Below are 14,793 nucleotides of genomic sequence, written 5' to 3' on the forward strand. Positions count from 1 at the left end.
GGTTGGCGTAAGAATTGATGACAGGTGTCCAAAATGTATGGAAGAGGGAGCGGATCTGTTGCATATGCTGTGGTCTTGCCCAGTAATTGGTAATTATTGGGAGGAGGTAAGAAATATGATTAATAGTAGAATGACATTGAGAATCCAAAAGGACCCAAAGGTGTGTGTACTAGGATATGTGTCTGAGATTGGAGGAAATGAGTCGGTTAAGGTAGCTGTTGGGAGGTTGCTATATGTGGCCAGGAAATTGATTGCCATCAGATGGATCCAGGGAAGTCCGCCTACACTGAGTGAATTTGAACGGAAGGTGAATGACATGATGATACTTGAGAAAGGGGTGTATGTGAAGAGAGGATGTCCGCAGAAGTTTGAAAAATTGTGGAGTGATTGGTTATCTCACACTCATGTGGTTATATAGGCTCGTCAAAATCAAGACTAGTTATAAGGGAAGGGAGAGTTAGGCAAGGAGAGGGGGGGGGAAGGGATTTGGGGGGGATTTGATATGTATGATCCTTTGTTTCAAATCTATGTTTTAGCATGTATACACATTTGTACTGATATTGGTTAAACTGTGTGTCATTATTGGTACGGTTACTGTTATACTCTGATTTCACATGGTGGATAATGCAAGAAAGGAAAAAAAACAACGAATTGTTTGGTGTAATATTCTGTATTTATTGTTTCAATAAAAACGAATTGATTTAAAAAAAAAAAAAGTGCTGACATTGTGCCGCTAGGTAATATAAACATGGAATGGGCAATGCCAAACCCCCTGCCGACTTTGGGTATTGTAAGGTCTCCAGTTTAATTCTGGGTTGGCCTTTCCTCCATACCAGTTCCCTAAATACAGAGTTAATTTTCGGGGCATTGTGTAGTACGTATAGTAGCTGGGGCATCATGATCATCTTAATCAGGTTAACTCTTCCAATTACCGACAAAAACAATTTGCACCATGTCTTGGAACGAAGTCTGAATTTAGTCAACAGTGGAGACAGGTTCAACTCCTCAAAGTCCATCAGTCTTGGTCAGTGGTGGCGAACCTATGGCACGGGTGCCAGAGGTGGCACTCAGAGCTCTCTTTGTGGGCACCCTGGAAAAAGTCTACGGTGTACCAATATGTCTTAGACTTTTCCTGTCATTTATCAGCGCACTATAAACAGCACAGGCAGCGCACTGAATGTAGGCAGGCTATTATAGCTAAATAATAAAGTACATGGAAGTTATACTATATTGGACTGTAGTATGCAGGTTAAATTGCCGTGTTGGCACTTTGCGATAAATAAGTGGGTTTTGGGTTGCAGTTTCGGTACTCGGTCTGTAAAAGGTTCGCCATCACTGGTCTAGGTGATATGTTTATCCCTAAGTATTTAATAGTTTTTACACATGGAATATTGTTTAATGTAGCTATTGCCGAGGAAACCTGCCCATCTAAAAACATAAGTGCCGATTTGTGCCAATTTATAGTCAGGCCGGACAGTCTTCCAAAGCTACTATGCAACGACATAGACTCTGACAAGGATGTCGACGGGTCCCCCAGAAATAACAAGGTGTTATCAGCATACATGGCTACCTCATTGTGAATTGATCCATATTTAAAACCACTTATTGCCTGTAAACATCTGATCGCAGCCGCCAGGGGCTCAATCGCAAGTGCAAACAGCAAAGGAGACAGTGGGCATCCCTGCCGTGTCCCTCTAAACAGCTTAAAGCTTGAGGACAACTCTCCATTAACTCTAATACGCGCCCTTGGCGCAGAAAATTATTTTCTTTTAAGCTGAAACAAAGGGGGTTATCCAGGAATCTGATACTCGTGACTTATTCTTTCAGAACCCCTGCCAATCGGCTGTTTGAAGAGCTCAAAGGAGCTCCGGTGAGCGCTGCAGTCTTTTCACAACTTACCAAGCACCGTGCCTGTGCTTGATATTGCAGCTCAGCCCCATTCACTTGAAAGGGACTGAGCTGCTCCTAGGCCACCTGACCGATGCACAGTGACATCACTGGCTTAGGAAGAAGCCGCAGCGCTCACGGAACAGTTGATCGGCAGGGGTGCTGGGAGTCAGACCCTTGCAAATCAGAGGATAGGTCATAAATATCAAATTCCTGGATTACGCTTTTAAGGTATCAATCTAATACCATTTTAATGGCATTTCATTCCATGCATTATTTGTCTATAAGTCACTTCATACAGAAATAAAAACATTCAAGCTTTAAAGAGTAGATAAAAAATAAAAAATAAAAACTGCACATTGCTATGTCAGCTTTTAGGAGTATGAACAAGGTGGAAGAAAGACGCCCAAACGAGAACAAGATGCTAGTTGTTGAGTGCCCTTTATACAAAAGCTAATGCCCCCATATAACTGCTATATGTGAATGGGTAGTTGTAGTTTGCACTAAACATATAGTCAGACCTGAAAGGGAATCTTGCAGCTGTAGCCAGACTGGCGAATTCGGACGGTTTCTAGCATTCCAGTGTAGCGAAGCTGTCTGAGCACCAGTGAGTCATTGAAACGCGAAGGCACCTGAAAATGGAGTGAAAATAATGTCATACTGCAGCATGCTTAATACAAAATATTCTGTATGCTTCTTCCCAGGACTTCAGCCCTGCACCACTTCAAAAACACCAGTGATTGCCTGTTCACTGCCTCTAACATCATGTCCTCTCTCTGTCGGAAACTGAATCTAACTCCTAGGCAGCCTACCCACTGTGTTGGGGTTATTTTAACTCATATCTTTCCTTCACCCAATATATTCAATCATCTGTCCTCTCATGATCACGCCACATCTCAAAAACATACCTAGAATCTAAACTGAATTTTCTCTATGTGGAAATACCCAAAACTCCCATTGTTGCCCTGATTCATTCTCAATTTGACTAATGTAACTCATTACTAAAAATGATAATCTATCCTCAATGCAGCAGCCAGGCTCATCTGTCTGTCCAATAAAAACACTGTGCCAAACACTGTGCTGTACGCTCTGCCAGCGATCTAATGCCTTATTCACACTGTCAGTTTTTGGTCAGTGATTTCCATCAGTGATTTTGAGCCAGGTCCGGCTCTAAACAAGAACAGGAACAGATCTTTCCTCTATATCTTATGGTCTGTGGAGGCTCCACTCCTGGTTTTGGCTCACAATCACTGATGGAAATCACTGACCAAACAATGACATGTGGCTTTATTGCTGTCATCCTCCAACTTTTCTCGTGCTGCACCTGCTGGCTGGACTGCAATATTAGAGACAATCAGATTTGTTCCCAACATCCACAGTTTGAAGTGTGCAGTAAGAACATTTTTAACTATATTTCTCAGTGTTAAAACTGTTGTGGCCGAATAAATTCAAGTATAGTGGGGTTTGTATTAAATAAATAAAATAATTGTCATCCACACAGATTTCAATGGTAAAAACTTGTTCTACATAGCAAATTTTATAGTCTTCTTGACAAAACATTCAAAATGTTAGGTCTACCAAAATGCTCTTCCATGGGAAACATGCAAAAGACAAACAGCTAGCCCTGCAATCATATACAAATAGGAAAGTGGTAATTTTGAAATTAAAAAGGGTATATCGCTAGGATATGCCACCATTGTCTGATAGGTGCAGGTCCCACCGCCGGGACCTGCACCTACGCTGAGAGTGGTGGCTGGAGGACCCCGGCCACAGCTCCTATTTATTTCTATGGGGACAATGGAAATAGTCGAGCCAACAATCGGCTATTTTCGGTGGCCCTATAGAAATGAATGGAGGGCAGCTGCATATTTGCGGGTCGCAGAGGTGGGACCGGCACATATCTGACAATGGGGGCATATCCTAGCGATATGCCCCCATTGTCTGTGGTGGGAAACCCCCTTTAAGAAGAAAGTGAACAACTTCCTCTTACTGCCAAGACACTTGGCTATACAAATAGTTAATCAGACAGAAGTCAAAGCAGTAAAGGTCTGAGGGAGTTTACCTTTTCAGCATTTGAACGGATGCATTTCACAAAATAAGGCTCTGCCTGCCCCAAGGTTTCCATCAACTTGTTCAAAGAAGCCTAAAACAGGAAGATACAAAGTAACAACTCAAAATCTCCAGCATGAGTGAATTTTTGAAAGGAACATAAACAGAAGTTGTAGAGTTGTACCTGGAACTGCGCACTAATACTCGGTGGCTTCTTCTTCTTATGAAGATGTAGCAGGGACTTAGTAATGCGATCATGAAGGGTGAGATTAGACAGATGTTTCAGAGACTTCACATCCAAAAGGTTCTGTGGATTTGTGCAGTGATGAGAAAATGATGTAAGATACTGATTTATTTTAAAAGAATTATTTTAAATATAATAAAAATCACAATGTGATATAGCAACAACGTCTGCAAGTAGTTGGAAAGAAATTACACAGGATGGTGACAAACCATTGAGCTCAACGAGGCTTTAATTTTCTCTCACTCACCTTAGGAAGAGTAGACTTAGACTTTGTGCTCTTGTTTCGCCTGCGAATAAATGGATAAACTATTTTTAGTTTTCCTTTGATTTTCAGTTCAGTTCTGACAGATATTGTACTTATGCGTCACATTTACAATGTCCCTAAAAACAGAGAATTACTCCGCCAGCCTGTTTTATTCTGACCATGAGCGTTTAAAACAGTAGACCATGATTCACATTAACATAGTTTTTTTTCCTGCAAAAATGTCTCTCATACTAATGCCTTTGTCTTTGGTAACTGCTCTTACATAAGAATGCCATGTGCCCTTTCTAGTAGTTTGCTATCACTGGTGTTCACATTGGAACTGGAGGAGCTGATGAAAATTCCACCACCATCCAGGTAGGAGTTGGAGGATGACAGGCGATGTCTTCTTGTTGACCATGTCAGTTCCCTAAAATGAAAATGCAGTGTATGAAAATACTATTCTCAGAGTTAAAGGGGTTTTCAGCGAGTAAGATATTGATGATCTGTCCTTAAAATACGTCATCAGTATCTGATCCTGGGAGTCAGACTCCAGGCAACCCACCAATCAGCTGTTTGATGAGGCTGTGGTGCTACAATGAGTGCGGCAACCTCGTCTTAAGCCACTGACACCATGTTCATCGGTCACATGGCCTAGGTGCAGCTCAACCCCATTCAAGTAAATGGGTCTGGGCTGAAATTCCATGCATAGCTGCTATACAATGAACGGCACTGTGCTCAGTATGCTGTGATGAGGCCGCGGTGCTCACCGGAGCACCACACCCTCTTCAAACAGCTGATTGGTGGTAGTGCCAGGCATTGGAACCCCACTTATCAAATATTGATGAGCATCAACATTCTACTTCTGGAAAACCCCTTCAAACACAAATATACAAAACAGCTTTATGGAGATGAAGTAGAGGGGGAAATATTACAGGCCCTGAATCCACTTACCGAGGAGGAGTCCTTTCCTGTATTGTGTTTACACCTTGTAGGTCAGAGAGAGGAGTACGAGGAGTTGGACGAGGAATATCTGGAAAGAAAAAAGTAACCTCAGATTTCAAATGACTATAAAAAGAAAGTGCAAAAGAGTCTGTGTACCTATCCTTTTATAGTTGCGGCACTATGTCTGTGTTTTGGACCTAACAGGTGAGTGCATGTGTGAGAATGTGTTTTTAAAAGATCAGATGTGCTTCTTTAACCTGTCAGTGCATATCACAATCTCATCCCACATAACTGAGCGTTTGTATTTTTGAGTGGTTCTAAAATGTTAGCAACATGCCCATTTAACCAGTTTTTGCAAATCCACACTTTTCCTGCAGACCTAAAACAGTGTTAGAAAAAAAGGGCATTAATATATGCATGACACGAGCGCAGGCAGCATTACTAGAAAAGTCACTTGGAGGTGTGATACACATGCGTTCCCATGCCAAAGAAAGGAGATATTAAAGACAAAGGCAAGTGGACAGGAAAACATGCAAATGTGTTAAATTTAAGAAAAATGCTGTACAAAGACCTAGAATGAGAACCAAATGCATTCTTCACGGCCAGCATGTGCATGGATCCTCTCACCATGCATTGTGCTAAAGAGCAAAAATGAAACACATGTAAAATAAAACATAAAGCTAGAAAAAAAATATATAATCAACCCTCATTATTGCCATTTTCTACAGTAAAACACCATGAATAATGAACGTTTATCTATAATGTGTACAAGACCGGTAGAAGAAAAAAAAAAGCTTATCTACATGTATGGGTGTCATTAAAAGTGGAATATTAACCAGAACTGCAATTTACATTGACTACTACAGTAAAAATAATGAGCAACAGATTCCTGCTACACCTAACAAATATTAACAAAATACAACCTCAGTCACACTTCTAGGAAGCGTTGGATTCTCATTCTCTGGTCAGAATGGATTCCTAATGATGGGGGGTTCTCAATATTTATATCTAAGTGTAATCTGATGTCCCAAGGTCTCTACTAACACCGACTTGTCATATTTTCATATACCAAAAACCTGACAATCTGACAAACTTAGAAAACTATTCTACTAAAATATATTACTGGGCGGTGTCAGAAAAAAAAATGATAGTCATTGATTTATTCTCATGTGTCAAACTGCTTAAAGGGGTTCTCCACTTTGGACAATCTCTACTTGTCAGAAGGGTCCCTTGACAACAGGATGATCACAAAGTGTTCCCCTGCTGTGTGCCCCTAGCAATGGTCTGGAATCTGTGGGGGAACCAAGCAGTAGGTGTATGATATTCCTGCAGTGCCACCATTACACAATGCCCATTTACATCAATGGGTTGTCTAAGCTGTGCAGGACAGGACAGGTCTCTCCTTAGAGCTAACTCTCTAGTCTCGCCAAGAGATGAGGATCCTGAACAGAGGACCACCCTTCTATTAACTCAGAATTCCCCAATAAGCTGTACTAAAATGGGATTTCTAAATTGGACGATCCCTTTAAACATTAGAAAAGCACAATCCTTTTGAGGTAAACATATAGAAGATAAGAAAATCTTCTGCAGAAATAAATATAGATTATAGAATTATTCTTATTAATATATTAGTGCAGAAAAGGAAGAGACAACTATTATACACTAGTTCTGTACTTTACCAACCAGAATTCTATTCTTGAGGTTTTTACAGGTTCCATTTAGGAATAAAATGACAAATAAGGTATATGCCTAGATTACTAGTAAAACTATCCAGGTACATAGAAATAAGTTTAGTAGGCTTTACAGGTTGCTATGTGCCAAGTATATATAAATAGAGAAAGCGTTGGTTTACACTTGATTTCAATCACATGTAGTTTTCATGTTAAAGTGTATTGGTACACAGCCGAGGAAGAAGAATGGGCAAGTGCTAATCTCTGGGTTCCCCAAGTATCAGGGGAATGGGCTCCCTAGACCCCATCTGGTGCTCTACGCAACTGAGAAGTGACCATCTATGCATGTGAAATGGTAGGACAGACACAGGCAAGTATGGTCTCCTCCTTCCTAAAGTGAAAATTGGGCAAGAAGGGGACTGCCATACTCCAGATAGGTAGGAGCCCTGGAAGATGAATGTGCACCTATTAGATAATGATGGTGTATACACATTATATTATGGTCCTTGGAAGTGGTTCAATATGACAAAGTGGCCCTCAGACCAGAAAACGTTGTTCTAAATAATATCCATTTCTAGTCGTTGTTTCCATGATACATGGCAGTTAGGACGACCAAGACTTAAACTTTGTCAGGAAACTAGAAATACGAATAGTAGCACATTCAGATGATTGAGGGCTGGTTGAAATGTTGGTGTCCAGGAGAGGCCAAACCATAGAGGTTGTCTGCTGTCTGCATTAACTTATTTCTAAGTTACCAATTTTCTCATAAAAAGGGCAATGCTGTGCAGTATTAAGCTTGGTGACCTGCCAAAGTATACTACAGCCGAATTAGCTTGTGAAATAAACTAAAATCAGCAATAAGCATAGCTAACCGTTAACTAAATGTAATAAAAACCAGCCTCTGCTGTGGCTGCAGAAACAGCCAGTAAGACATCCAGCGACACACAAAGAGCAGGCCTACCTTTAAAAGGGTTATCTGGGAATTTGACATCGATGGCCTCAAGATAGGTCATCTATATCCGATTGGTGGTGGTCCGAATCCTGGCACCCCCACCAATCAGCTATTTGAAAAGGCCTTGGAGATCAGCGAGTGCTTAGGCCCCTCCTGGGCCTGTGATGTCTCCATACATCGGCCACGTGGCCTAGGAGCAGCTCAGTCCCATTCAAATGAAGGGGGCTGAGCTGTGATACCGCTGGGTAGCACAAATGTACTGAATGTACTGCAATGCTTCCTTTATAGACCGACTGTGATTTCTAACTTTAACTTCATTGGGTTACAAAGTAAATTGCAAGCGGGTTAATATAAGAGCTTGTGTTACTAACCATGTGAAATGAACCAACAGAGGAGGATAATTATATAGCAGGCATACATGTAAAGACACATAAAGGTTTGCGTGCAGTAAGAGAAAGAGAAGACTTTGGTCTGCTTTATTTTCTCAGTTTGGTCAGGATATCGTGTGCTTTTGTGTGTGTACAGATGATAGGAATGGAGCCTTGTGTTCATGAATTTGCAGAGGATTCTGGGACGGCAGCCTTACTGTATTGGTCGTTCTGACACCTCTGCAGGATCTGTAAACTCCTTTGGTGGACGGGGTGCTGAAGAAAGCTAAAGCTAGAAAGGCCTTTGTGAGATGAGCCAGGAGGCCCCGGTGTGCTGAGGGGGCCCGAGCCTTGAGAGCAAACACACAGGAAGAGAAGACAGAGACAGATTAACCAGAGAAAGCGCAGAGTAACAAACTCCCAGCAAAGATGGAGGCAGAATACCCCAAAGATGCATCTACTATATACCCAGAAATAAGAGACAGAAGTGAGCTGGGATATCAGAAGGCAACCATCAGGCAGACTTATGACATTAGTATGCGGGCATCTCTAAAACAAACACGCCTACAATATGCCAGCAGATGTTAAATTTGCAATCTATTTCAAGACACTCAATATCAGCCACTCCAAAAATAAAAAATATAAATAAATCCCAGAAAAATCTCCACTCGCAGCATTTCTCCCAATGTAACAAACTCCCATAACTGTAAAAGAAGCATCCAAACATTGCCTTCATCAATAATGGTGATCACCCAGAGTATTCCACTTACCAGTTTTTTTGCCCGTATAATTTTTCCCGCTCTGCCTAAAAGCCCACAGAGCTCTGAAAAATGCTCTTAGCAATGCCCAACGAAATGCTCCGACGGGACTGACAGCAATCATTCCACGAATAAAGGCATTCCTGCTGCTGCGCAGTAAGGCCACAACGTCAGGCCGCATGTGATCTGTGTTCTTCTCACGGAAATCCTACGAAGGATGATTGAAACAAATATATATATCTAGCTATGACTTGCCATAGTTCGAAGCCATTCTACTAAAATATGCAAGCAGAGAAGCTTATTGCAGAAAGCCATGTTACGTCATCTTTCTAATACAAGGACAGTACAAGTCTTCTATCATCTCTGCACTCTGGGGCATATGGGCAGAATCTGTATGGAGCACCCCTTTAAAATGAACCTCCCTAACTGCCAGCATTACCTTAAAGGGGTTGTCTCATCATGGACAATGGAGGCATATCACTAGGATATGCCCCCATTGTCTTATAGGTGTAGGTCCTATATCGAGAACGGAGCACCGCAAGGTGGTGGCTGGAGGACTCCGGTCCGGCCACCACCAAGCCGGCTCCCCATAGAAGTGAATGGGAGCGTACCGCGCATGCGCGGCCCCCGCTCCCATTCATTTCTATGGGGCCGACAGAAATAGCCGAGCCAGTGCTCAGCTATTTTTGCCGTCCCATAGAAAATGAATGGAGGGCGGCTGCGCATGCGCAGTGCGCCCTCCTTCACTTGCAGGGCCCCGTTCTCGATATAGGTGCGGGTCCCACCTCTATGAGACAATGGGGGCATATCCTAGCGCAGTTATCTCTACTTGAAGCGAGGAGGCCACTGCCCCCTTGACTTCAAACTCTGCTGTTACATAGCGCATGCAGAGGATTAAAGTTCATTTTTCCTGCTAACAATCAGCTAGATAGTACTTACCTTAACACCATATTTAACCTTTCCAGCATAGTGCTGGATTATGAATGCTGGCTCCATAACGGCTGGAAACTCAATGTAGGGGTTGCCTTCATGGTGACGTTTAAATTTCTCAAGCAAGGTTTGATGAGTAGCTTGTGGGAAGCTAGTAAAAAAAAAAAAAAAAAAAAATTAAAATATACCTTTAAACATGACAAGGTATTTAGTCAGAAACAGAGGTCAAATTTATACTAGTGTTCTTTACTAAATGTCATATTAGACATACTAAAAGGTTACAAGAATACAGTGATCCATGGATCATTAAAGGGCATCTGTCCCTATGACACTGGCTGACCTGTTACATGTGCACTCGGCAGCTGAATACATCTGTGTTGGTCCCATGTTCATATGTGACCACATTGCTGAGAACAATTAGGTTTATATATATATATATATATATATATATATATAAGCCTCTAGGAGCAATAGGGGCGTTGCCGTTACTCCTAGAGGCTCTGCTCTCTCTCTGCAAATGCCGCGCCTTCTGCACTTTGATTTGGTAGAGCCAGGCGGGGAACAAGTCATCACATCTATCCCTGACAAGCCTATATAACCACGAGTGTGAGATAACCATTCACTCCACATTTTATCAAACTTCTGAGGACACCCTCTCTTCACATACACCCCTTTTTCAAGTATCAGCATGTCATGCACCTTCCGTTCAAACTCACTCAGTGTGGGCGAAAAAAAAAAAAAGTAAGTTCTTTTTAAAATATAAAAAAATAAATAAAATAAAAAAGTTCAAATCACCCCGCTTTTCCCAAAATCAAATACATAACCATTACAGCATGAAAAAACACCCGTGCTATTAAAATATAACAATAATTATCCCATACAGCGAATAGCGTAAAGGAAAAAGAATAGTAAAAATGATCAATTTGCAATTTTTTGGTCATTTCTCCTCCCCAAAACATAAAATGGTGGCAGAACTGCATTTTTTCCCCAATTCCTTCGCCTTTGGACTTTTTTCCAGCTCCCCACAACATCATATGCAATATTAAATAGGGCCATTAGAAAGTACAACTTGTCCCGCAAAAATAAGCCCTCATAAGGCTATGTGAACGGAAAAACAAAGACGGTATAGAACTGGGAAGGCGGGGATTGAAAAACGAAAATGCAAAAACTGAAAATCACAAGGTCCTCTAAGGGTTAAGGCTTCTTGAAATATATTTTTTGTACAAAATCCCATGAATGTCATATGAGTGGAGGTTTTACTTACACATATTTTTATATCCATTTTTGTCGTGTGTTTTTGGTGAGTTTTCTATTTCCCTTTTGACTTACAGATAGTATCTTGTCGCAACATTTTTGAAGAAAAAAAAATATGCAAAAAATGTACAGAAAATACTAACAAAACACTAGGTGTGAAACCAAAGCAGTAGCTGCATGACACCAACTCTTACTTGCTTTCTTCATCCAGTAGCTGGATCAGTCCCGTTGGTCTCTTACTGATCAAGTTGATGCAGCCTTCATTATTAATGTAGTTGATATTACTCCAGCTTATTCCCTCCAGACGATATTGCTCCTATACAAAAACACAGAGAAAAGGGAACTAAAACCATGAAAATCATTCCTTATTACCTTATCTACTCATCAAAACCCAGCAAAGACATGACACAATTAATAAAGTCTTCTTTTACTGAAATACTGATGTTTTGCAGTAAAATAAATCCGTACAAAAACTACCTCCAGTGGTTTCTCCTACATATAAGGCCTCATGCACACGACTGTTGTTTGGGTCCGCATCCGAGACTCCGTGTGCTGTCCGCATCCGTGGCTCCATTCCGTGGCCCCGCTTTGCGGACAAGAATAGGCATTTATATTGCCGGCGCCCGTTCCGTTCCACAAATTGCGGAAAGCAACACGGGCGGCTTCCGGTTTTTGCGGATCTGCGGTTTGCGGACCGCAAAAAAACAGCACGGCTGTGTGCATGAGGCCCAACTTAAATATCGTTTAGTGTCCTTTGCTGAAGTGACAATGATAGCTTATCTCTGAACTTACACAAAACATTGTGAGTCCTCAGAAATAATAAAATGTTTGTAACAAGCTATGCTCTGCAATGAAATAAAATTTCCGAACACAAATCGCAGGAAAAATGTGCCGTCTAGTTTGACCGAAACAACAATTATTAAATTACTGCTCAGGATTAAATCGAAAAGCATTCAGGAGAAGGAGCTGAATACTGCAAGGGATGACACTTATTAAATTATGAAACCATATCCAGGAAATGAATCCAATTACCGCATCAATTCAGAAGAGCGAGGCGTAGAGAAATTAACACATTCTTAGAGACACAGTCAGAGGCCAAGACCCACAGATATTCCATGAGCCCCCACCCACCGCCAAAAATGTCAATGTCAAACCTGCTCCAGCTGAAACAGATGCTGATTGAAATAATGTTGCAAACGTTCATTGGCAAAGTTAATACAGAATTGTTCAAAGCTGTTGCTGCCGTAATCTTCAAAGCCAAAGATATCAAGGACTCCAATTGAAAGTGTCTGAAAAAAAAGAAAGGAAAAAGAAAGGGTTGCAGTTAAAGTAATCTGTGAGCAGATGGCAGACTGCAGACAGCCCGCAGTCCGCGTTTTTTTCAGTCGGTAAACATCCCACATGCCTTTTATAGTACCGTAACTTACGTTTAACACACACGTCCATCATGTTCTGCAGTTCCCTGGCCAATTTTACCCCATGCCATTTGGATAATTTCCATAGATCAATTTGTTATCATTCATTTCTAAATTCATTATAACCGTCCAGACCATATTTCCTTAGATAAACATATTTTTGGAAGGCTGTCATTGTATATGACAATACCACCTGACTGCATAGTGCTGTAAAAGGTGCCAAGCACATCAGAGTCAGACTAATGTGTATTGGGTGTTTAGCGGACATTCATTCAGCCTATGTGGTGAGGATCGAGTATTGTGAATTCCAACATGACTGATCCTTTTTTCTCAAGAGAGACAGGACATCGCCAGGGGTGTCTGTCAGCAGCTTACTACCCTCTTCACACTTGGCCGAGGGCAGGAAGGAAGCTAAACAAATGATCGTCCGACACCTATTCCTTGTGTATGACCAGCCTAAAGGGGTTACCGGGACTCAAATATTGATGAGTTATGATCAGATCAGTGGGGGTCCAACTCCCAGTACCGACGCACAGATGAGCGCTGTGGCCTCTTCATTGTATGCCGACTGACATGCTGTACATTGTATACCAGCTGTTCTTGGTGCTGCAGCTCAGTCACATTCAATACAGAAAGGACATATGACATGTAACATCATAGACCTTCCCACAGCCGATTGGCGTGGTTGACAGGAGTCTGCGGATAGGTCAATATTTGAGTTCTGGACAACCCCTTGAACTGTTCCCTGACCCACTGGAATCAAGAAATAATATGCCATGTTTTTTCTATGAACCAATAGATTCTGAGATTTTAATAATAGGTGTTTATTCTTTATTTAAATCTTGAAGGCAAGCAATGGGTAGCAGTCAAGATATTCTTGCCATACATTTTTATACAAAAGATGCTTCACTTAAGTCAATCATTAGCATTCCATTTGCTTTTACTGAGACTATGCTTAAGGCTACATGCACACGACCGTGTGCCCCCCGTGGCTGTATTGCGGCCCGCATACAGCATGTCTGCAATACATGGCCACCGGCAGTGTGCATTCCGCATCACGGATCGCAGACCCATTCACTTGAATGGGTCCGCAATCACGAAAATGCGGAACAGAGGCACAGCTCTGAACCCCACGGAAGCACTACGGAGTGCTTCCGCGGTGTTTCCGGTCGTGCCTCCGCACCACAAAAAAAGTAGCGCATGTACTACTTTTTTTGCGGTGCGGACCGTCGGATGCGGATTGCGGACCCCATTCAAGTGATCAAGTGAATGGGTCTGCTCCACGGTCTGTGTCCATGCATTGCGGTCCGCAGCACGAGCACGGAGCCCTAATGTTCGTGTGCATGTAGCCTAAAGGATCACAAATTTTATATATCCTACCAATAAGAGGTAAGAAAAGTCGGCTGACAGAAGGGTTAATGTAACAGACTCTCCTCATACATCTCCGCATGGAAAATGGCTGAATCCGCAGCAACAAATCAGATTTTGGTGACACATCGGATTTACAGCCTAGGTCAGTGTGGACAGGCAGCAGCAGCTGTGGCTGAAAATAAAGACCCCTCTGGAGTTTTCAAGAATTCCTATGTGCTTTAGTTGTAGGAATTTACTACTATGGTTTATTCGTGAAGCGGTATAAATCTGGAAATGTACTTTTACTTCGAAATAGCACACTACCCATAAAAGGCTAAATCATTTTGCACACATTCACAAACATTACGATAACATTCTGTAGACGTGGCTTCACCATTGTACCAGACTGTAGAGCCATAGTTATAACTAGAGATGAGCGAATTTCATGTTATGAAATTCGTTCACGCTTCGTTTGGTGGTAAAAGCAGAATTGCATTATGGATTCCGTTACCACGGACCATAACTCAATTCTACGACGGAATGCCTTTAGAGGCATTCCGTCATAATAGAAGCCTATGGGCTGCATAATGGGTCCGTCCCATTTTCGTTGTGCAGGAGAGGACTCCCCTGCATAACGGAAACAGGACGGATCCGTTTTGCAACCCATAGACTTCTATTATGACGGAATGCCTCTTAAGGGCATTCCGTCGTAGAATTGAGTTATGGTCCG

At 41.9% G+C, this 14,793-nt stretch overlaps 1 protein-coding gene across 3 annotated transcripts in view; it reads right to left on the minus strand.

The window, feature by feature from the left end:
* The window catches only part of MYO9A (myosin IXA), a 114,231-nt gene that overhangs the window by 49,447 nt on the left and 49,991 nt on the right, over positions 1-14,793 (minus strand). For 2 of the 3 annotated variants that reach the window (XM_040413679.1, XM_040413680.1), the window contains 11 exons: positions 12,453-12,587; positions 11,493-11,614; positions 10,054-10,195; positions 9,127-9,322; positions 8,575-8,706; positions 5,376-5,454; positions 4,708-4,851; positions 4,428-4,467; positions 4,121-4,243; positions 3,950-4,030; positions 2,409-2,519 (listed from right to left, as the gene is read on the minus strand). In XM_040413679.1, the coding sequence (XP_040269613.1) occupies positions 2,409-2,519; positions 3,950-4,030; positions 4,121-4,243; positions 4,428-4,467; positions 4,708-4,851; positions 5,376-5,454; positions 8,575-8,706; positions 9,127-9,322; positions 10,054-10,195; positions 11,493-11,614; positions 12,453-12,587 (1,305 nt within the window). The remainder of the gene's footprint in view (positions 1-2,408; positions 2,520-3,949; positions 4,031-4,120; positions 4,244-4,427; positions 4,468-4,707; positions 4,852-5,375; positions 5,455-8,574; positions 8,707-9,126; positions 9,323-10,053; positions 10,196-11,492; positions 11,615-12,452; positions 12,588-14,793) is intronic. The other variant, XM_040413681.1, reaches the window with a different exon arrangement.

Source organism: Bufo bufo, chromosome 1 (assembly GCF_905171765.1).
Source record: "Bufo bufo chromosome 1, aBufBuf1.1, whole genome shotgun sequence".
Taxonomy (NCBI): domain Eukaryota; kingdom Metazoa; phylum Chordata; class Amphibia; order Anura; family Bufonidae; genus Bufo; species Bufo bufo.